This window comes from Ambystoma mexicanum, chromosome 2p (genome assembly GCF_040938575.1).
Source record: "Ambystoma mexicanum isolate Mex_15411 chromosome 2p, UKY_AmexF1_1, whole genome shotgun sequence".
In the NCBI taxonomy this organism is placed as follows: Eukaryota; Metazoa; Chordata; class Amphibia; order Caudata; family Ambystomatidae; genus Ambystoma; species Ambystoma mexicanum.
In genome coordinates, this window is record NC_090923.1 from 1,076,642,844 (window position 1) to 1,076,664,850 (window position 22,007).

Sequence of the window (22,007 nt, forward strand, 5' to 3'; positions counted from 1 at the left end):
TTGTCTGTGCACTTTTTATGGTTTGGGATTATATCCTGGATACTGCCGATGATGGAACGCTTTCCTTACTAGTCTTGTTGAATCTTTCTACAACCTTTAGCATGATCAACCATGAAATACTACTTTTGCTTCTCTGAACAGCCTGTCTGATGCTTCTTGTGTTTGAAGTCCTTGTCTCTCGTGTGGTTTATTTATTATTGTTTCTGCAGGGATTCCTGTTATCTCCCTTGCTATTTAATGTTTACATTCAAACTTTTATGCCATTACTTAAGAAATTCCATCTTGGTTATCTTAGCTATCTCTTGTCTGCGTAGGACACTGAAGTTTACCTTAGATTTATCATTTTGAGTACAAGCTTTGAAGATCTATTCAAGTGAAGTTAAGAATCTGATGCTGAGAACTGGACTTCAACTAAACCTGAGATGAAACTTGCAGCCCAGAGACATTTAATGAGTCGTTGAGGACTTCTAGTTCCCACCTAATGTTTTGGCCTGTCTCTATCTTATTCTGATAGTATGAGGAATATGGGAGTTATCTGGCAATCTGATCTGGACCTAAATTAACAACATATTAGCTCAGTTGTGAAGATCTATTTTAGATTGTGTTTGTTATAGCAGATTGTATGGTCGCTCTGTAAGCAGGATCATGCAGGGATAGTTGGAACCATTATTAACGGTCGGTTGGATTATGCTAATGCACTGCTGACCGGCCTCCCGGTTAGGTATCTACACTGACTACAGACTGTGCAAAATGCTGCTGTTCAACTGATCTTTTAAACGTCCAACTTTTTCTATAGTTTCAGAAAACCGTTGCTTATTAAATTCACTGACGGTTGAGAGAAGAAGAAATTTAAAGTTTCTGTGCATGCTTTTCAAGGTTTACATTTGCGTCCCAGTATCTTTTTTTTGATCAAACCAAGCTATGCATGCAATCCAGATTACTGCGTTCAGAGAATAGGCATCTCCTTGGTTTTTTTTAACTCTCGGGGATAGTAGATCTTTTGTGATTGGGCCATCTCCTTGGAACACTTTACGGAACACTTTACCTTCCTATCTGTGTCTGTGTTCGTTACAGGATTTGTTTCTTTTCTTAGACAATTAAAATAAACTTCCTTCTTTATTAGGGGTATAGATCACGCATTGGCATGTATTTTCTATTTAAAAAAAAAAAATCATTGTTATTCTTCTCTGTGGCTAGATGCAGTGATCTTCCTTGGGGAGTTGTATAAATTCATAAAGCGTGAACATTAGACAGTTTGGCTAATCCACTCGACAGTTTGGCTAAACCAAAACTACTCCGCCTTCATCATCGATGGCAACACTATCAAGGTCGCCAGAGAAGTAAAAACCCTAGGTTTTTACCTCGATGCGACACTATCTTTCACCAAACAGGTGAACTCACTGTCATCATCCACTGCCTATACATGCAAGTTAATACGAGCCGGGAAACCATTCCTTTCAGAGGACAGCTGTCTTATTCTAGCTAGAGCCCTCATTTTATCGAAACTAGATTATTGCAACGCCCTCTACATAGGGACTACCAAACAAATCATCCACAGAATCCAAGTGCTCCAAAACAATGCACTTAGAGCGGCCCTAAGTATCCCCAGAAGTGCACACATTTCAGAAATAAGACGAAAACACAAATGGCTTTCCACCCAAGAAAAAATCAACCTTAAATCTGCGTCCCTTATCCACAAATGCCTAAACAACAAAGCTCCCCGATACCTCTCAGAACGCTTCAACAGGAAAAATCCAACGAGACTCACAAGGACAGCCAGCCCCAACTGCCTCCTAGTGCCCAGATTCAAACTAGCCACCATTGGAGGTTCCAGCTTCCCAGTTAAGGCAGCACAGTTATGGAACTCCCTACCCCTTGCACTCAGATCTGACCAAACCTTCAATAACTTCAGAAAGAACACCATAAAATGGCTTATTGAGAATGCGACATAGCGTATGTCACTTTATACGTAACGTCTTCTTATAATGTTTGTACTAACCTGCTTTTACTGTTTGATCGCCATAGATTTGACTGTTTAGCTACGCCTTATCTGCACTTGCACTTGCCCTACCCTGCAGATTCGAAATGTCCACTATGCCTGTAACCTGTAACGTTAACTAATCTGTAACCTGTAAACGTTAACTAAGCTGTAAACCTCCTTGTTCTCTTGCGCCCTGCTACCCTAGGGTCTGGTGCGCACAATAAATAAATAAACAAACAAACAAACAAACAAACTCGAGCCAGACTCATAAAATGGTCCACAAGTAGTATATAGAAGTTGCCACAAGGTGTCCTTTACAGCTATACAATCCACCTAAATAACTGAATAAGAAGTTTAGCCGAACAGAACATCCATTTGTTAGCGAACGGCTGACTGGAACACGGCTCCTTGCTGTTAGTGGGTCGTAAAAAGGCAGTCACTTGCACTTGAAGATTTTTGACCCGAGGAGTTCATGATTTTATGAGGGCCTTGTTTTTATTTCACCAAATAATATTGGACTCCACTTTGTATGATCATTTGTTTAAGGGGGCATGAATGTATGATATGATAGTTTATTTATATAGCGCCTATACACAATGTGTTTCAGGTGCTTCAAGGCAAGGGAAAATGCAATGACATTCTTACAGGCCATGAATAGTAAGGATGTGAAATTAAACTATCGTACTCGGCCTGACGACAGTTCAGATAGTGCAAGAGCTAAAACATAGATAAAGAAGGGAGGGGGAGAGTGTGAAGGAAATAGAAACAGACAGGCGGCTACCATACTAGGCCTGACAACAATTCTGGTAGAGCCGGAGAAAAACAAGAGGAGAGGGAGAGGGGTGCAGAAAGGTAGGGGATGAACAAAACGAGCGACTATCATACTAGGCCTGACGACATTTCAGATAGTGCTGAAGGGGCGGTGGGGAGGAAAAAACCAGTAAGGGGAGGGAGGAGGAGACTGACTAGGTTGCTATCATACTAGGTCCTGGGACAATTCTGATAAGTGCATAGAAGGAAGTAAGGGGAGGAGATAGGAAAAGGGAGAAGGGGAACGGAGGCGACAATAGTTAGCAGTCAAAAAGAGTGGAGAAGCAAGAAGGGAGAGTGAATACAATTGCAGAAGTCAGTAATAAGACATAATGTTGCAAGCCAGGATACAAGATGAAGATGGGAACAGCCTGATTCAGGGCCACCATGAGTACAAGATGCAAAGGAAGTTCAGCATGAGAGTTGAGAAAGGGTGACACACTGTGAATCAATGAAGTCCATAAAAGTCAGATCCAGCATTGGCGACAATACGGTGATGGTGAAACCAGAATGTATCACGACAGGCTCCTGCAGAAGTAGGCTTGAGTGGGCGGGGGGCAGGGTAGAAGAATCAAGCAAAACGGGCAACGCCTGTGTGCGAGAATGGGGGGGGTGCACAATGGAACATCACAGGAGGACCAGAGGGGGTGGGGATGGCCTGTGGGTACAGAGGGAGTAACACATGTTGGTGCATACCTCCCCTGCTGTCTGAGCAGCGGGTCGGGCCCTGGGTCCTCCTGGCCTGAACAGGTCCAAAAAGGAATTGCCTTTTTCTTTGTCTGCCCTACAGATCCAAACAGGAATTGCCCTTTGTCTGCCCTACAGGTCCAAACAGGAATTGCCCTTTTCTTTGTCTGCCCTACAGGTCCAAACAGGAATTGCCCTTTTCTTTGTCTCCCCTACAGGTCCAAACAGGAATTGCCCTTTTCTTTGTCTGCCCTACAGGTCCAAACAGGAATTGCCCTTTTCTTCGTCTGCCCTTCGCTTAGGACGCCCGGGCGAAAGACACCCTTGATCTAATAGTTAAGAGCAGGAAGGAAGAGGCAGGGCTAAGAAGGTGGGTGGTACTTAGGCCAGGTGACCTAGAACCACTTGCACCTGCTCCTCATCTGCAAAGGAAAATAGGCTGGAGGGTCCTTAAGTAGGGAAAAGAGCGGCAAACAGGAAGGCACCAGGTGGGCGGGCTTAGGCCAGGTGACCTAGATCCACTTGCACCTGCTCCCCATCTGCAAAGGAAAAAAGGCTGAAGGGCTGCTTAAGTAGGGAAAAGAGCGGCAAACAGGAAGGCACCAGGTGGGCTGGGCTTCCTAAGTGGTGAAAAAGAGCGGCACACAGGAAGGCACCAGGTGGGCGGGGCTTAGGTCAGGTGACCTAAATCCACTTGCACCTGCTCCCCATCTGCCCCCATCTGTAGGAGTGATAACATTTTTGAAAATGCTTTAAAGCTGCAGGCATTTGCCAATATGATCACCTTGGAAGCTCATAGTGAAACCTTGTCTCAATGTAGCAGCACTTCAAGGCCATAACCTTAGCTTTTAGATGCTATATTAATGTCACATAACCTCTCCAATGAAAATCATATTGCAGAAGATGCACCATTGTGTTTGCTTTCCTTTTGATGTACGCTTCTGTTCTTCTGAAGAGATGGCTGGCTGATTGTGTGGCACCAGATGTGTACTCTCCTTGTAAATTGCAAGACTGGTATGTAATAAAGGATAAATAGAGCATACTCAAATGATCTTTATTAACTTAGCCTGGATGGGTGGGGACAGTGCTCCAGACAAGATATTGAAGTGTGAGTTTTTTTACTCCCTATTTTTTTTAAAGTTGGGAATAAATAGATTTTTAGGGAGTAACAAATTAGTCACATAACCAATGGGAGGATTTTATAAGCAAATACAAATGTTTTAACTGTGTAAAACAATTTTGTTTTGTTAAAAATACTTCTTTGCACCTAGTTTATTCATGCACATCAAGATACATTTTTACATCTTATCACGCAGTAATAATAGTTTCTTCCTGTGTACTAATTGCACTTCCGGCCTGAACATATCCATGCAGATGTGCGACTAAAACCAATGGCAAGCGGTCCAAAATATGTCTGTTTCCTACTTTTTGTTGGGAGTGTTTTTACTCTATATTTTTTGGGAGCATTTGCCTATTTTTAGGGGCTAAAAGTGGCTGATACAGCCCTTATCTGTAGGGCTGGGTGGGGATAACTCCTACAGGTTCTATGGGAATCGCACTACAACTGATGAGGGGGTACTATTTCAAAGTCGGAATGGGATTAACTCAAGGTGTCTCCGTCCAACTACGAGAAGATTGAGCTTCTCCAGGGTTCCCTACTCTAATGTACAGTCTAATGGATATACATCCCAGCCACTCACCTTGCTTATTGATCTGTGTCTTGTCTGGCACCTAGTGCTCAGATCGTTTCTTGGCAGTCTTACCAGCCAGTACTTCTTCCCCCACTAGTTTGAGGGTATTTGTTGGCCATACATATTCTCACCCTTACAGCGATTCATCCTCCTGGGCAAGCAGCAATTCCTTTTTAGTATTCTGAAACAAGCAAATATTTCTTCCCCTTGCTTATGGTTTTGTCATGCTCTGATATTAACCTCTAGCACCAGAATCTCCTGCTCTGCTCTCGGGTGGCTCTCATTAGGTTCTTCAGGTTTGTCTCTTGGTCTGATCGAGCCCAGTAGATCTAAGCAAGTGCTTACGTTTTGTTTTTCTCTCACTCTGGTCTCTTGGTCTCTTCCCCATGAGGTCTGTAACCTGGTCTGAGGCGTGTAAACTGCAGAGCACTGGTCCTTTTTTATTTTTTTTTCATTTATATAGATTTCCTGATTAGTCAATTGTTAGCAAAGTGATTAGTTATGCCTTCTTCTTATGTGTTCTTCCTATGTGTTCTTTGTCCGATGTTTCTCTTTCATTACTACAAGTTGTGAGCAGTGGATGCTTATGATTTCCCTCCATGTAATTCTTACTAAAGGGACCATCTGTGGTGGCAGTTCAGGTGTCAAAAAGGCAGAATTGGGGAAACTGGCTATGTGGCTCCACAGTGCAGCATTCCCTCTCCTTGCCAACAGACCGTGATGGCTCCAAAGCAAGTTGAGGATATATACTTTACAACTTTGAAACCGTGCTGAGAATCGAGCTGTGCTAACCTGTCTCGTACCAAAGGGTACTGCAAGTGCGCTGGATTGGCATGTGCGGTTTCTTCAGCTGATTAGATAACCCATTATGCTTGGGAAAGAGATTCACTTCTACTTTTGCCTACATTACAGAAGAGGGACTATGTGGAATCACCCCATAGACCACCTCCTGGTAGCTATTAATTTGGTGATGTATTCTCCCTGAGCCCCTGTGTTCGAAAGGAGGCATATTAAATGTGACTGTCACTGGTGACAAAAATCACGTAATTTCTGTATTTTCCTTATCCTTTTCTTCACTGCATTATTGTGAGCATGGAAGGCTTCGCCTGTTGCTCTCAGGTGGAGTCCCTGAACATTGTTTTTTGTTACATTTTTATTTTTTTCTGCTGAGCTCTTAGAGCTCACCAGGCATGCAAACAAAGATGTAAAGTGACCTTGTGTAGGGCAAGAAAAGAAATTGGCTGGTGTTGTTGGAAAGAGGAAAAGGCACGCGCTAAACCTGAGATGTTAGAAACTGCAGGCCAAGGGTACTACAGTCCTGCATGCTGTTGGGGCTCTGTGTGATTTCTGGTGGCAACAGACTAGAGGGGGAAAATGCCAGCTCAGAAGGTCCGGGTCAGCCAATGGCTTTCATGGGGGATGTGGTAGAGCTAATGATGTGAGCTCCTGCATTGTTCGGTCAAAGTTAATGTGCCATTAGTAGACCTAAAACTGCTGTGTGAAAGGTGTGTGGAGTTGTAAGGAGGCGGGAGATGGAGAGGTGAGTCATTGGTTGAGGATGGGTGAGGATTTGTGTTTAATGAGAACTTAGTTTATGGCATTTAATACTGGGCGGCTGAGTGCCAGTGGGATGCTCACCCTGGAGTGGTGTTTTTTGCCATCCGTTTCTCAAGTGGGATGCCGACTCCTTACTGTTTCAGGTTCCGTTTTTATGGGAAGAGCAGAGGAGACTGTACCAAAACACCCTGATTTCCCACGTTTCTTGATTGTTTTGTCCAGGAGTGCGACATGTGTTGGCTAGGCTAACCCAAAAGGGTGTAGTCTCTTTTTCAATCAGGATTGTGAGGTGGTTTGTTCATCTTTTTTTCATTTTATTTTAAAATGTCTTTACTGAGCTTGTTTTAACATGAAAAAGCTGGAAAAAGTAAAATTTTCCAACAAGTAAACATCATTTAGATAACATTATATTTACACATTTTGTGAAGGCGCAAAGAGGAAGAGTAAGGAAGAGAGAAAATATATATATATATTTTTTTTAAATAATAAACGGGGAATATTTTAAGAATACAAGTCATTAAAGATATTCTTGATGGCTGAATATTTATCGGCTTTTTTCAATCTCTGGTAGGTCACTTTTTCTCTACTTGATAGAATGGTTAGCTAACACTATTGAGGAGGCAGGCCTCACTATTCGAAATAACGGCCCCACTCATTCCAAAGGTCGCACACTGGACTGGGTCGCAGACATCAACAGCACCTCCCTCATAACGGCAATTGAACCCTGTATCTGGACTGATCACCATCTGATCTCCCTGACTATCTCGGACCTCCCACAACCTAAATCTACCAAACCTCATGCTCCATCTGCCCTCACCCGTTGCAAAACAAATATAACACTTGCTAACATTCTCCCCTTGCTCCAACCCATCACTAATCACTCCAACCAGCTCTCTAACCCTAACGATCTAGTTGACCTGTACAATAACACTGTCAACTCAGCGATCGACGCCATTGCGCCGCTGAAACCCACCAAATAAAAACCCATTGCTCATCTGAACACGTGGTTCACACCCGCGCCCGCGCTAAAAGCCTTACACAAAGAGAAACGACACGCAGAAGCCTGCTGGAGAAAAAAAACCCTCCTCTCACAACAAAGACCTTCTCACTGCCCTCTCTAACAGCTACAAAAAACAAATCATTCAGGCTAAAAAGAGAACTTCAATGACAGAATCAAAAAAGCCAATTCGAACACAAGGGAAATCTTCTCCATCCTGAGAGAATTAGAATCCCCTATTGCACCTATAGACTCTTGCATCAAAGACGAAGTCTGGTGCACTAACATTCAAAAAGCCTTGCGCAACAAAATCACAATGCTACAAGACAAAATACGAGCTAAAAAATCTGCCCTCCACAACATCGCCCTCTCTACACAAGAAACCATCCTCGAGGAACTTGCCACTAACCAAACCAAATCCCCCCCCCAACCAATTTAGCTTTAGAGCCATCTCCACTGCAGAAACTAAAAACCTCATCTTGTCCTTGAAACCATCCCGTTGCCTCGGGGATACCTGTCCAGCCCCAATTATCAAAGAGGCTGCTCATGAACTAGCCCCCTTCGTCACATCATTCATTAACTCCTCATTTAAATCTTGCTCTGTGCCAACAAACCATAAAGACGCATGGATACTACCTCTACTAAAAAAAGCTAACCTGGACCCCAATGTCCCAACTAATTATAGGCCAATAACAACGGTCCCGTTCCTCCTTAAAATCTTAAACAAAGCCGCATACCTTCAGATCCAAGATTATCTGGAGAGCAACAATCTACTAGGAGAGCAACAATCTACTAGGGTCAAGACAATCTGGATTTAGACCTAGACACAGAACCGAAACTGCTCTCCTTGATCTTAAAAACCAGCTAGACGAGCGTAAAGCCAGAGAAGATGGGTCTATTCTCCTACTTCTATACCTATCTGCTGCTTTCGACCTGGTAGATCACAAGGTACTGTGCAATCACCTCAAATCGGCAGCCAACTTCTCCACAAAAGCCACAGCTTGGATAAATTCATTCCTGGACCAGAGAACTATAAGAGTCTTCTCTCCTTCATCAGCAGCGGATCCAGTCCTCATCACTTGCGGAGTCCCTCAAGGGTCATGTGTTTCCCCCACGCTATACAATATTTTCACAAAGCCTCTCTTTGATATATTGGATAAGCTAGGGGTCTCATATACCAATTACACAGATGATACCCAAATCCTCATCCCAATCCAAGGTGACTATGAAAAAGACACCAGACTCTTAAACAAAATTTACCAAATCATCCAAACCTGGATGGCCACTCATGGCTTATGTCTTAACGACGATAAGACTGAGCTCTTAATCATTGGTTCTACCAATAAACTGAACAAACTACCCCAGCGTTACAATTTCATCACGATCGATGACATCAAAATAAAGGTAGCCAAAGACGTAAAAACCTTAGGTTTCTACCTAGACTCGGCCCTCACCCTCGACAAGCAAGTAAATGCTACAGCCTCAGCAACCAGCTTTACCTGCAAACTTATCCATGCCTGCAATCTATACCTTTCGACAGCTAGCTGCACCACCATTGCGCAAGCCCTCATCCTCTCCAAATTAGATTACTGTAATGCACTGTACCTAGGCACCAGCAAACATAACACTAACAAACTCCAAACCCTGCAGAACAATGCCCTCAGAACAGCCCTGGGCATACCCAAAGGACAACACATAGCTACCCACAGGAGATCCGTCAACTGGCTGGCCATCAATGACCGTATCAAACTCAAAACCCTGAACATTACACACAACTGTCTGAATAATAAAGCCCCTGTATACCTGTCAGAAAAATTCACCAAGCGCACATCTGAACGTCCCATCAGAAAGGCCCTCTCTAACAGCATCAAAGTCCCTAACTTTAAACTAAAAAGAACCGGTGGGTCCAGCTTCCCGGTTCGAGCAGCACAGCTATGGAACTCCATCCCAGATACACTTAGAGCCACCCCCTCCTTCAATGTGTTCAAAGCTAACGCTAAACTATGGCTTAAAAATAACGACCGCTAAATGCCACAACCATACCAAAAACGTTGTATTCTCATTGCAAACAGTGTAACTGTAACTTAGCTATACTGCAAGTCATCCGACAGTGTTGCACAAAAGATTAAGATAAATGTAATATATCTCTCTTGTAAGTATATATGCCTTGTAAGTAATGCTCGACATATGAGCCTGTAATATATGACACTGTAACTAAGAAATGTAATGGAACGGTAATATATGTATGTAACCTAAGAAATGTAACTGGGTCATGCACCTGTAACCTAAGATCTATTTCACTGCAAGCGCCCAGTTGCTTAACGGCCAGGCACGCTCTATAAATAATAAACAATAAACTTAAAGAAGTTTTGGAAGTAGGGTCATCTTTATTACGTTAATCTTTCCCCACAATGTTGGGTTCAATCTTTTCCACTTCAAACATAACACTACTATTTTTGTGAGTTTGACCCAAATATTAGAAGCTAATAAACAACGTACTTGCCTAGAAATATGTATTCCCAGATATTTAAAGCCATTCTCAGCCCATCCATCCCGTGTCATTCCAAATGGACCTCTATAACATGAGGCTGAAATCGGGAAGATCAATGGTTTAGATGCATTGATTTTATAGTCCGACACTGCCAAATATACACAAAGTCAAAATGAATTCCTTGTATGAAGTCTCAGGGTCAGAAAGCAAAACTAGAAGGTAGTCTGCGTAAAGGACTTTTGAGGAGCAGTTACCTACCAAGACCCCTTTATGCCAACATTTCCCCTCTCGCGATAGCAAGGGGTTCTATAAAGCGAGCAATATAAAGCGAGCAAATAATAAAGGGGATAGGAGACCACCCTGCCTTGTACCCCGATGTATTGAAAAACAGTCCGATTAAACAACCGTTCACCAATACCCTAGCCTCTGCGTCATTATAGATGGCATTAAATAGCTTCAAAAAGCGAGGACCACAGTTAACACGTGTTAATACTTGACAAAGGAATACCCAACTGACCCCGTTGAATGCCTTTTCTGCATCGATGTTAACCGCAGCACAGGCATCCATTGAGCTGGCCTTTAAATGTATAACGTCCAGTAGTTCCCTTAAGTTATCATAACTATTTCTACCTACAATGAAGCCTGTTGGATTTCAGTGGATCAGCTTTGTCAGCAAAGGGTTTATTCTTACTACATATATTTTGGCTAAGAGCTTAACATCTGTATCCAATAAAGATATGGGTCTAAAGTTACTGCACATTTTGTGATTCTTTCCAGGCTTAGGGATCACTGAAATTACAGCAGTTTTCATGGATTCAGCCACTTGCTCAGACTCCATGATCTCAAGTCTAACCAGGAATGGTGTAAGCGGAGCGCTAAATATTGCATAAAACTGGGAACCCACCTGGACCCTAGCATTCACCAAGGTGTTAATAACCCCATGGCGTCTACAATTTCCTGCGGTGTAATCTCACCTTCCAGATAAAGTCTGACATCGTTTAACTTGGGGATAGCAATTTGGTCAAAGTATTCCGATACATCCTCATCACTTATATACCCAGTTTCACAATATAATGACGCATAACTTTTCTGGAAAGCACCACAAATGTCCTCGTTATTCCAAAAATGTGCCACATTACCTTCCAATATGGACGGCACCTGCTTTCCTCGTTCCCTTCCTCTCAATCGGAACCCCAGATTTTTTTCTGTGCTCCCAGAAAGCTTGTCTGGTGTAAAATAAGTCTCCCTCTGCCTTAGTGTGAATTACGCTGTCCAATGATAGTTTGGCACTACGCATAGCAGACGGAGTATCACGAGCGGGGAAAGTAGTATATTCATCCACTGAAAGCTTACAATTGGACTCTAAACGCTTCTAATCTGCTCAGCTTTCCTTTTTTATGAGGCATAACTTATGACACAGGTATGTTTTCATCGCATCCCAGACAATAGACAATTTATTAACTGAGTCAACATTTTCTGCTAAGAAAAGTGAGATATCGGCACCAATTTGCCTAACAAAATCCTCATCAAACAATAAGCGAGTATTAAGTCTCCTTTGCCTGCTGCCTCTTTCACCTCCTAAGGACTGATCCAATTCCAGATACACTCAAACATGATCAGAGATTACAATATCACCCATATCTGACACATTTACGGCACCATAGAGGTCTTTGCTAACTAAAAAAATAATCAATCCGAGAGTAGGTACCACGCCATGTTATTATTTGGCATTTATATAGCGCTCTATATATCATTGGTATGATCTCAAAGCGCTTTTAGGTTGAAAGCCCTTGGGGACCACAGTCAGGTCAGTCGAGAGAGCAGGGTAGAATACAGTGCTTGGGTGCACTCAATATGTGTGCTGCCAGTGAGCTTAGCTTGATGGAGGCAGCATCCTAACATTAGGTGTGGTGGTAGTGAGAGATGAGTCTAATGTGTGCAGTCAGGTGGTTGGTCTGAGACTGCATTTTGGTGGCATTAGGCCTGTGTAGGAAGTTTATTTGTGCAGCTAGGCCATTGAAAATAAAATCTATTTATTTTTCGTGGGGGTGTAGCTGCGCTCTAGCAGGTTGTTGAGGTGTTCATGTAGGATTGTTCGTATGTGTGCAGCTAGGCCAAAATTGATAGAGGGGTATAGCTGAATTCTGTTGTTTGTTGGTTTAAAGTGGAAAGTGAGCACAGTGGTAGGCGGTGAGTCTAGAGTGGGTGGTGTACTTTTTGGAGCTCACTGATCCTGGTTATATTATGGATCGGGATGAGCTGGCAGTGATCGTTCTCACGATTCGTAGTATCGATACTCTGGTGGTTTCACATGGTGGACCGTAGTAGGTTATGATTTGTATGATAAGCGGGTCCTTATTCTAAGAGTCGACAAGTGTCGGAGAGCCTATTTTCATTGAACTCTGCATTTTATAATTGCGGTGAGTTTCGGCGGGCATTAGTAGTGGTTATGGAAAAGCCAGGTTTTTAGAGTTTTATGGAAGGCCATCTAGTCTTGGGTGTGTCGAATGTGAAGAGAGAGTGCGTTCCACAGAGTTGGAGGCAGGGATGAGTAGGAGGACGCCCCTTACTCCCCCCGCACCTCATTCCTGGTTGAATTGGAAGCTGGAATCACTAGTAAGAGGTCAGTGCTTGACCTTAAGGTGCGTGATGGGTGGTAGGAGTGATCTTACAGGTGATTTGTTTCTCCACCACACCTCAGGATTATTCTACGCTGGGTGTGGCTTCCTAAGCACCTCCCACATTACGTCACTGTCAGAAGGACCCTGCCGGGTAGACCTCTCCCTCCATAGTCATTCCCTCTCTACCCAGGGACATTTATTTACTTATTTTGTATTGTATTAATTTTTTGTTATTTTCTTTTTCTTTTTTTCTCTTCACGTTCTATCCTTCTATTAACTTGTTCTCTTCACATTCTATCCTTCTATTTCTATTCATTAGTTTCTTCACATTCTATCCTTTTCATTTGGTCGCTATGTCCCCATTTCTTTCTTTACCCGCCCCTTCCCCTGTCTAACACATCCTCCCCTTCTGCCATTCCCCCAGTGCTTTCATCCCCCTATGGTTTTGTCTATAGCCCCCCTTACGATTTCCTTTCTCATTTCTTTCTATTCCCCAAATACCTATCCTTGCCTCACCAAGTTTTTCCTGTGCCCCACATCTTAGTTCCCCCAAATGCTTTGCCTGCCCCCCAAACTCCTTCCCTTGCTAGTCGATTCAATCACCAGTACGCTCTTTCTCCTACCCCAGCTCTTCCAATACCCCCATACCCAAGTCTGCCTTCCCGTTCCCCAACTCCTTCCCATTCCGCCAATTCTTTCCTTACTCCACTCCTTCCTTGACCCCATTCTTATCGATTCCCCAAATCCTTTCCTTTCCCAATTCTTCCTATAACCAAATTCTTCCCGTTCCCCACTACTTCCCCTCCTTTTCCCAAGTTTTCGTTCTCCCATTAATCCCCCCTCCCCGACCATTTGCTTTCATTCCCCTCCTCCCGAGCTTCCCAAAACTACCCCCCACACACATTCCCATGACTGCATGAATTGCTGGTGGCCCTTTCTGGCTCTCTTCTGCATAGGAACATGAGGGCTCTGATTTATAGAATACTTGTTGTTCTAGACATTCATTGATTGTGTCTTTTCAGTCTAGGCCTGTGATTCCTATTTATGTTACAAATATCTGAAGCGATTTGCTGTTGGGTTTGTGTATCTTTTTGTCCGTTTCTGGACCTTTGCATCTGGGATGGATGTTGGTTGAGCTTGGTCAGGTAGGCTCTGAATTTGTTCAGTTACGATAGAATTGCTAGTATAGCAATTGGGGCTTGTGAATAGGCACTTTTTTTAAAAATCTTTTTTTTAATATGTTTTCTAACCACTAAGTGGTATACCTTTGCGTGAGTATGCTTTGGGATAGAAATAGAGCTTTGTAGGCGCTAAGGCTGTGTTGCTGGACTGAAATGTTCTGATCACGGATGAATATCCTCTGCCCCTGCCATGGAAGGCATCTACTGAGAGATCAAAGTCCTTCCTGTCAGGTTATTTTACCCTATTCTAATAAGATTGCATGATTGTTGCCAGTCTTTAATCAATTTCAAGAAGTATTCTCGGGAGGAGCCTACTAACTAAGCCTGTGTAAAATCCAGTGCAGGGCCAAGCCTGGGCTGAAGGAAGAATATTCGATTGTGACAAAATGACTACTGTTCTGTTGGAGTACAGGGTTGAGTAGGGTTTGGAACTCCTATTTGGCCCAACACTACTACTAAATCAGCAGTGATCTTGATCACAAAGGTGAAACTGGTGCAACATGAATGATACACCCCTTGTATTAACGTTGGACGAGGGAAGGCTGTAATCTTCGAAAGGATGGGAGCTAGCATAGGAGCAACGCAACCAATAGTACATTTGTACCAAAATAAAAGCATGTCCAATCAAGTTTCTCTAAAAAATACACACAACTAATAAGACGAATTACCCACCCATGTATGGGAAAGACGACACAGAATGCCGACTTTGGAATAAAGGAGCACTTTTGGTTGAACGATGTGGGCAGACGGGCAATACTTTCAGCAGCACATGGTCAGTCTTTAAAAGGTTAAGGGTTTACAAGGGCCCTTTTTAAGGCGGGCCAGTCGGACAGAGCCCCTTCATGTACCTTTTTAGGTTTGTTCTTGGGGATAAATAGTGTCAATCCAGTAATCTGGGAGCTTTCCAGGGTAGTGATTCTGTGTCTGGTTGATGAGCTGCTTGACTGGTTCCAACATGTGGTGTGGTTAAACAAGCGGCAAAGACATGTAGCATGAAGAAGCTTAGGCTAGGCAAGTGATGACCGGGTTGGTGTAGGTAACAAGAGGTTTGATGCAGAACATGATCCCAGGGCTGTTCTTTAATTTCTGGGAGGCCCTGTCAACGGTCTCCTTGGGCAAGCATGGTCTTTGTACTGCCCTTCCCAACTAGGAAGGTTACCAGAGGTTACTTGCAGGGACTTCTATGTCCAGTGAGCAGAATCCTAGGTACAAGTGTTCTTGTTTGCAGTAGGCATTGTCCAATCAGCAGGCCACCCAGATGTTCCACAAAGATAGATATGGGAAGGGTCTTTTTGCTCTCTTGGGCCTTTATCTTCACCTGTATGGCAGAGGGCTTTGGAGCAGACTGTACTCTCAATAACCATCCAGAAGAAATCCTTTTGTGGTTCAAGGAGATTGGTTCCCTTCTAGCCTTCTGTAAGGCATCCAGTCCTAGCTGCTGTGTTAAGAGTCTTCGGCTTGGTGAGGGTAGTCCCAAAGTACTTTGTGTCCACAGCCAGCTTCCTGCAGACAAAGTTTGGGGGACCTAGGAAATTGCAGGTGATGGGACTAAAGCCAGCCCGCCTTAATGGTCTAATCCTTGTTCATGAATATAGTGGAGTCTTCCTCCACTGTACAGAGCCCTCCTGTCTACTTCAATCCCGCCCCCTTCCCTTCTCACTAGTAACAAACACCTTTAGAAATGCAACACCCTGGTGTGAGGCTACTTCCTTTTGAATAGGTGTGCTCCTTTGAGTCCTCAGCACAGGAGAGCTGCCTGTTATGCGGCTGTCTCTGGCGAAGGGGGTTACTTGCTCTGACAAAGAGATCAAAGATGATGCATGGCCATTCAGGGTCCTGTCCTGTTATTTCACAGGCTCATTTGTGATATCAAATTGAATGTGGCTGTAATCATTGAGAATACCATCCACCATACCCTAACTTGTGTCTGTCTGATATTTAAAGATTACTCTGCCACCAGTAGGTAGACACATAAAATAGGATTTTTGAACAGGGGTGTATATCTTAAATGCAGCCCCAGTGCTGTAGAGACTTGACTCACTGCAGCTGTCAAATAGGCACCTGTAACTTCTGAACCTGCACTGTGCCACTGGTAGGGCGTGCGCTGCAAATCGGGGTACTGATGCAGCAGGACACAGGTGCACACTATGCTTTTGGCATGCAGCTTATGGAATGGGAATCTGATCAGATTTCCTTTTCAGAGATGCATATTTCCCTTTTAGAGATGGAATTACCTGCATCATTTAACTTAATAAAAACCAATAAAGTCGGGTCTCCTAAATCCTTGCCAAATGGCAATGCGTCACACTCCCACTCCCCCCTTGCCGCCTCCTCCTCCCCCACACACACTGTTAGTTCTGCTCTAGCCCAGGAGAGCATGGTTAGCTTAAAGCGAACAGCTAGCAGGAGCTACACTTTGCTCCAGAGGCAAGCCAACAAAACGCCTATGTGGCATTAACTTTCTGTATCCAGGAACGTGTGATTTCTGGCACGCAATGTACTAGCTCTTGGTTCTCTAGGGGAAGCTCCTGCCTGCTACGTAATGGGTGATACCCAGGAGATAGTCTGCTCATGAAATCTCAATTTTGACCCCTGCTGTTTGGGGGGGGGGAGTTGGAAGGAGGGCGGCATGAAAAGGTTTGTCCTTTTCAAAATTACATGGTGTTGAAGTTCTGTCAAAGTCCTGTGGGAACTATACAGTTTTTTTTTCTTCATGAACCAGGTGAGCGCTGCTATCCTCTGTTCCTGCCTGAGGCCCTAATTTAACAAAATGTGTCCTGCATTGAGCCCCCCAGGCCCCTGCGCACAGCATCCCTCGACCCTGGCACCCATTCCCTGGTAGGCTTCTCTCCTGCCTCCCACCCCGCCCACCATCCCTGATTAGTTACATAGGCGCACTTCACCGACCTTCCCAGGGAAGCTCTGTGCCCGTGCAACCCCTGCAGCTAAGGGCCCCAGGGCAAAGAGCGGCTCCTACTGAGGCGGCTCCAGATCGTGTAGGCAGGTTCCTGCAGGGGAAGCCAGCCATCAACTGACCGCAACAAAGTAAGTGTGGCATGGGTGGGGAGTAAAGCAATCACTCTACTCCAGAAAGCCCTGCCACTCTACATTACCTTACCAAAACCTAGACTGCCAGGCAAACATCACTTACAACCCTCATACTCGGATAGAATTGTGACCATCAGCCTACGTCTATTCGAGACAGGATTGGAATTGTGCCTTGCGTCACATCTAGACATATAAATGTGCATGTTAGCTAGTACCACACACATAGATTTTTGAGTGTTAGCGTGTGCCACGCCTAGATACAATTGTGAACATTAGCATGCATCACATCTAGATGGAACTTGAACATTAGCCTGAGTCACATCTTGATAGAAATGTGAATGTTGGCATATACCACACTAAGCTGGAATCGTGATTGTTACCATGTGCCACACCTAGATAGATTTGTGAACATTCGCCTGAGTCGCATATAGATAGAAATGTGAATATTAGCATGCGCCACACTTGGATGGAATTGTGAATGATATGATGTGCCAAACATAGATGGAATCGTGATTGTTAGCATGTACCACACCTTGATGGAATTGGGAACATTAGCATGTGCCACACTTCGAACTGTTAGCCAGTGAATGCTAACAGGTTCCACACTTATGATTGAACTACGAATGATAGCAATGACCCATTTGGTTTGAATTGGGAACAATTGCCTTCGTAGCATCTAGACTGAATTGTGAATGATGGCAATGACCTCATTTAGTAATGTGTCCTCCAGGCGTTGTAAATGCTAGCTTGCACCGTTTCTAGTCGGAACTATGAATGTTAGCCTACGCCACAAATAGATATAATTATGTACACTAGACACTGCCACCCTCGGACGGTTCTTTGAATATTAACCTGCATCACATCTAGGTAAGATTGTAAATGTCAGCCTCTGTCACATTTAGATAGAACTATGAATACTGGCTCATATCAACCCACATGACTCAAACCTAGAAAGGGCCCACTGTAATGGACTGTGAGTTCACTAGTCTGCGTCGAAGTTAGAATTGAATGTGCACTGCCCTAATGCTTAGAAACTGTTAGCACTACACTGAACCAAACCTAGAAAGTGCCCACAGTGATAGTTCTGTGTATTTCCTAGACTGCGTCGCACACTTTGTAACTTGTTACACTGGTCTTGTTACAGTGATTCAAATCTAGAGGATGCACACTATGATGACACCGTCATTTATTAACACTTAGGAATTGCTCTTGTTAGACCGATTCACATCTAGAAATCATCTTAACTCATATCTTAAAGTACCCCTGATGGCACTGTGACTCACTTGCATGCACTACACAATTAGAATGGCTCCCACTCGCTTAATTCACAACTAGAAAGGGCCGCCTGAGAGTTCTGTAAGTTACTTACCTATGTTTTAGATCATAACCCAACCCAAACTCTCACCTCCATATCACTATGCTTACTCTCTACTCTACACCATCACTCATTTAGAGTGCAGCTATACCCCTCGATCAAATTCGGGCTAGCTGCTCACATACGAACATTACCCCATAAACACTTCATCACTATAATAAAACGCAGCTATATCCCATGACAAACTGGCCTAGCTGCACACACAAGTGCCTGCAGGCCTAACGCAGCCAGAACTCAGTCTGGGTGTCCACCCACCAGACTGCACACATTCAACTGATTTCAATAACGCCACACCTAAATGCTAGGATGCAGCCACCATCAGGCAATTACACTAGCTGCACACAACTGGTGCACCCAAGCACCGTACAACACCCTAGTCTCTCAACTGACCTGGACTGCGGTGCGCAAGGGCATTCAACCTACCAGTGCTTTGAGGTCATACCAAGGATGTATAGAACACTATATAAATGCCAAATAACATAACATACTTCCTGCTGCTAGGATAATGCTTACTCCTCTTCTCAGTGGAATCAGACTTTGCCACCAAGCCATCTGGAAGCATTGCTGAACCCAGTTAAAGCGCTCCACCTGACAATGATGTGAAAAGAGCACCATCACTGAGACGCTGACGAAGCCTGAAGACTTGTAGCAGCCTCAGATCTCTGAACCTATACACCCCTCCTCCACCCTTTCTCCTGCTGTACCCAAATATGTGCTGACAATCCGTCTCAACTGTTTCACAAATGCAGTCCTTTTGCATGCCTCTGCTGCTGTACCTCTGCCAGACCTGAGCAGTTTGCAACTTACCCCAGCTTTAGATGACCTTTTTACATGACCCTCAACTTCTCTTGAAGACTCCATAGTAGCTTACACAGATACTCTGCGACCTGAGGAGTTTCACTCCCACAGCATCAAACCAATCCCTGGTCGTAAATCCTGTACTAACCCGTACCCCCAAAAAAAGACTTTCAAGGGGATTGTGTCCTACGACGTATTCCACATCTATGACAGGTAATGACCGCAGCTGTGCTGCGGTCATTACCTGTCATAGATGTGGAATACGTCAGAGGAACATCCCATCGAAAGAACGTTACCAGATAAGGTAAGTAACTTGTTGATTTGACAGATTCTCCAAAGACGTTTCCAAGGAGCCCCGCAACCGCAGTGGTTGACGATAATTTGACGTGGGTCCAGGATGTTCCGACTAAAGAGTTCCACTTCCGCTCTCCTACTCCCTTGAATCCCATTTTAAGGACTTAGCATGCAGACCATCTACCACTCAACCAATCGCTGGCCATCTAATTGACAAAACTTTAACATGATTTTGCTCTGTATTGGGATTGAGTGGAGCTTGTTCCAGCATATCCTCAGGATACATGGTAAACCCTGCAGTCGACACCAGTTGTTAAAACATTAATGTTCCGCCTTGAGACTCGGGATGGGGTTCTATGAATGATGTTGCCTTTAATGCTGAAGGTACACCTAACTTCTTAGTGATACAACCAATACACTACAGAATTCTTTTATTCAGCGATTCTTGTTACCATGCATCTTTTCCGCCTCCTACATTTGGGAGCTAGTTCTTGAAGATAGGCAGCCCAGCACCACCTGTATCAGGTACCCACTTAGACTACCATATATATTGTCTCAGGAAAAATGTTGATTATTGAAAACTTTGGTCTCTTTCGAGGTCTTTGAGTTTGAGAGCACCATTACAAATTTCCCCTTATTTTATGTGCTAAATAATGCCTGACCTTTACTTGTAAATACCAGCTGTCAGTCTTGATGAATATTTGTGCCAATGAACGAATGAGTCGCGGGAATTAATAATATTCCCAGCATCATAGCATGTTTCTGCATGTGAATCCTGAGGTAAATGTATCTATTAATTGGGGACATCTGATTACTGAAATGCTTAAGCAGTCAATCGCTGTTCAAAATGAACTCTAGTTTCCAATTTTATTTATTTGCGTTTTCCATGTTTTCATTTTTCAGGCACCAAGCTGGACAGCTCAGGTGTTGCCTTTGCTGTGGTGGGAGCATGCCAGGCCCTAGGTCTCCCAGATGTCCACTTGGCATTATCAGAGGACCATGCCTGGGTTGTCTTCGGCAAAGACGGACAAGAGACAGCAGAGGTGACCTGGCATGGCAAAGGCAATGAGGACCGCCGCGGGCAAACAGTGAACTCTGGCGTGGCTGAGCGGGTAACCAGGGAGGCAGTTGGGTGAACTTATATTTCTGTTTAATTTGCAGTTAAAAGTATGACTGTCTTTAATTTGCCCTCTTTGTCCAACTCACTTTAGTCTTTCCTCGCTTTTCTTTTCTATTTTTGCCTTTTGGGATTGTCCTTCTCTTCGTTCCATTTTCTTTTTCTCCCTTTCACTTTGTTCTCTCTCCTGCGCGCGCTTAGTCTAATGTCTCCCCTAATCCTGATCCGGCATTGGCTGTGGCAAACGCATTCCAAAGCACTCTTAGCCTCATTTCTCTACTAGAATGGACTGTACTTAACATTTGTGGGAAACCTTCCGTAGACCTTTGGATTAGTTCCCAAGTGTGATCATTGATTGAGTTGACGGGCTATAGTAACTGAGACCATGCCCTTGTCAGCAAGGACTATGGCGTTTATCCCCTGCTCCAAGGGCTGGAACGGGGGGAGGGGGTTAATGGCCCGGCAGCCTAGGTTATCGCCCCGAGCGAAGCGACGGCAGATAACACAGGCGCAAGGTCATTACCCACCCATTCCAGCCTTTGGCATGGGGATTAAGGCTATTAGCACCCCGGGTTGCCAAAGCGGTAACCCTGGGTGCTAATATTCCTTTGTTAAACAGGCCGAGAGCTTTTCTTTTTACTTTTTCCAAGATGGACACCATGGAAAGGGAAGTGGGGCTACATGAGCCCCTCTGCCCTTTACATAGCGGCCTGCAAGAGCGAGGAAGGAGCGGCGGCGAGGAGTGCCACTGCCGCAGAAATATGTTAAGTGGGGTTGGGAGGTGGAGAGAAAAGAAACTAGGACGGGGGGAAGATGGCTGCAGGGGGAGCCCGCTGTCAGGTGGGATGGAACGCAGACTTTCGCCAGCGGTTCAAGCCTGTGTTCCTAGCCACCTGATTGGCTGGGTCCTATTAATACCTATTAATCTTCTGAATGATTTGTCTGTACCAAGACTGTATAAATGGGAGATATTTGTAGAAAGGTAGCTCTCGCTTCAGCATGGCTTGTAAATAGTTAAAATGACTAGAGCTTTTAATTTCCCTGATGAAAGGGATATCTAGTCCTTTGGATTGTAGTCCTAGGAAGGCCTTTGAGTGGATTAATTTGAAGGCAGATGGAGACCATATAGAATGCACGCTTTAGAAAATTGACTGCTGCTGTCGAGTTCGAAGAGCATGTCAAATGGAAGGTAGAGCAGAAGGCTGCAGTTTGGGATGGTATTCTGCGGCTCATCACCCAATATGGACTTTTACAAAAACTAAGAATGCTGATGTGACTTCGAAGAAGAGCGAGAAGGCATGAGGTGATGACATATTGGTGAGCTGCTTGGCCTAGCAACTAGACGAGATCTGATTGGCA

At 44.2% G+C, this 22,007-nt stretch overlaps 1 protein-coding gene across 4 annotated transcripts in view; it reads left to right on the forward strand.

Moving 5' to 3' along the window:
* MEN1 (menin 1) overlaps positions 1–22,007 on the forward strand; it is a 134,852-nt gene that overhangs the window by 72,625 nt on the left and 40,220 nt on the right. For 3 of the 4 annotated variants that reach the window (XM_069645024.1, XM_069645026.1, XM_069645025.1), the window contains exon 4: positions 20,435–20,658. In XM_069645024.1, the coding sequence (XP_069501125.1) occupies positions 20,435–20,658 (224 nt within the window). The remainder of the gene's footprint in view (positions 1–20,434; positions 20,659–22,007) is intronic. The other variant, XM_069645027.1, reaches the window with a different exon arrangement.